The sequence below is a fragment of the Chaetura pelagica genome, unplaced genomic scaffold (assembly GCF_000747805.2).
Source record: "Chaetura pelagica isolate M959 unplaced genomic scaffold, ChaPel_1.0 scaffold1669, whole genome shotgun sequence".
NCBI classification, from domain to species: domain Eukaryota; kingdom Metazoa; phylum Chordata; class Aves; order Apodiformes; family Apodidae; genus Chaetura; species Chaetura pelagica.
The window spans coordinates 6,001-8,094 of record NW_009954445.1 but is presented as its reverse complement, the minus strand read 5'-3'; the positions used below and the strand labels follow the sequence as shown (position 1 = coordinate 8,094).

General features: G+C 60.7%; 1 protein-coding gene across 1 annotated transcript in view; it reads right to left on the bottom strand.

Annotated features, from left to right (window-relative positions):
* Nucleotides 1–876: 876 nt before the first annotated feature.
* Nucleotides 877–2,094, bottom strand: part of DCTN2 (dynactin 2 (p50)) — a gene marked incomplete at its 5' end in the record, with an annotated part of 5,766 nt that continues 4,548 nt past the window's right edge. The window contains 6 exons of the mRNA XM_010004491.1: nt 877–963; nt 1,045–1,136; nt 1,230–1,332; nt 1,453–1,524; nt 1,811–1,888; nt 2,015–2,053. Coding sequence (XP_010002793.1) covers nt 877–963; nt 1,045–1,136; nt 1,230–1,332; nt 1,453–1,524; nt 1,811–1,888; nt 2,015–2,053 — 471 coding nt within the window. The remainder of the gene's footprint in view (nt 964–1,044; nt 1,137–1,229; nt 1,333–1,452; nt 1,525–1,810; nt 1,889–2,014; nt 2,054–2,094) is intronic.

The window sequence follows — 2,094 nt, the reverse complement described above, 5'->3', positions numbered from 1 at the left end:
CTAGAGGGGCTGGGGGGGGCCCTGAGGGGCATTTAATGGATCCAGGGGCCTCAGCTCAGCCTGTTGTGTCTGATTTCAGGGGCCAGGGAGGCTCCTTAGGGGCCTGGGGTCTTGTCCAGCCCCTTGCTCCTGGGGAGCAGAGACCCCTGGGCTGCAGCCCCTTCCCCAGCTCTGTGTCCCTTCTCTGGACACTTCAGCCCCTCAGAGTCCTTCCTGTCCTGAAGGGCCCAGAACTGACCCCAGGATCCACACAATCCCAGCCTGGGTTTGGTTGGAGGGACATTAAAGATCATCTGTTTCCAACCCTTTCCTTGGGCAGGGATGTGGCTTCAGCCACTGGATCCAGCCTGTCCAGATCCCTCCAACTTGATGTCCTCTGTAAACAGACTGAGGGGACACTCGATCCCCTCCTCCAGCCCATGGATCAAGACATAGAACTGTCCCCAACACTGAGCCCTGAGGACACCACTGGTGTCACCACCCTGGTGACCGGGACTGGACTGAACTCCACCCACCACAACCCTTTGGGCCTGGCCACCCATGTCCACCAGTTTGGACCAGATGGAGCCAGTGTCTCCAGTGTCTTCCATTGTGGGAAACAGTGTTGAAGGCCCAGGAGAAGCTGAGACAACGTCAGTCTGAGCTGTTTATTAGGGTAAATTGAGGGAGGGGGAAACACAGAGGACCCCCCTAAAGGGTGGGAAGGACCCACCTTGTATATACAAGCAGAGTTGGGGGGGGAAGGGAGTGATTCCCAGGGGGCTGCGGAGCCCTGGAAGAGGGTTAGGGAGGACATGGGTGACTGGTCCAGGGGGAGGGGTCTCCAAGTTGGGGGGTCTCCAGGGTTGGGAGGGGGTGTCTCCATGGGGGGATCTCTCACTTCTGCAGCCGCTTGATGCGGGTGTCGATGTCGGCGAAGTTGTCCTCTATGATGGCCAAGTTTTCCTTCATTGTCTTCTGGACCTGGAATGGGGGAAATGGGGGGGGGTGGTAAGACGGGGATCCCCCCACATGTCCCCCCTGGTGGGTGCTGGAGGGACCCACCTCTGCCAGCAGCACCGCGTTGTCCTTCAGGGCCCCCGAGATCTCCTGCTGTGTCGTGTCCAGGTGCACCAGGACCTGCCCAAACTGCGTGGCTGGAGGGGATGGGGGGGAAATGGGCATTGCTGGGGGGGCGGGGAAGTTGAGACCATCCCCTCACCCCCCAGATGTCCCCTCCAGCCCCTCACCCTGTTCGTGCAGGTCCCTGAGGGTAACCAGCCTCTGCACCACGTCAGGCAGGGTACTGGCCACTGGGTCCCAGCGCTGCATTGTCTCATAGATCTGGTGGATCTAGGGGAGGGGGGTTGCAGATTTGGCGGTTCAGTACCGGCCTGGGGGGATGGGGGGAGGTTTCTGTGTTCCCCCCTCCCTGGGTCACTTCTGGGGGGTCTCTCCCCCACCAGCTCTGACCTTGCTCTGGGTGTCAGCATCCTGCACAGTCACCTTGTGCTTGGCGATCTCGTTCACCTTCCCTAGGACACTCTTTGGGGGGAGGGAAGGACAGATGTGGGACCCCATAAATACAGATGTTAATGCCCCCAAACACGGACGTGAGCACCTCCCCATACAGATGTTGGACCCCAAAAGCAGATGTGGGATCCCCCCTAGACACAGATGTGAACCCTGCTTCCCAAACACAGATGTGAGGAACCCCCATACAAATGTTTGACCCCAAAAGCAGATGTGAGACCCCCAAATGAAGATGTGGGCTCCCCAATCCAGCCCTCTCCCCATGTCACAGCCCGTGCCCCAGCCCATCCCCCCTCACCTGTAGCCGAGCCTCCACCTGGTCCAGCACGGCCATGTCCAGGACATTGACCTTGGCCTGCAGGACCTGGACAGTCTCCTGGGGACACAGCTGGGTAAGGGGGGGGCAGGAAAGACCCCTGGGAGCATCCCCCCCACACCCCCAGTGCCATGGGGTGGGGGCGGGAAAAAGGGACCCTGCAGCACCCCCTCAGCCCAGACTCACCACGAGGCTGGAGCCCTTCAGCCCGACCAGCAGTGGGTTCTGGGGGGGGGAAACAGCATCAGTGGGGGGGAGAGCATCGG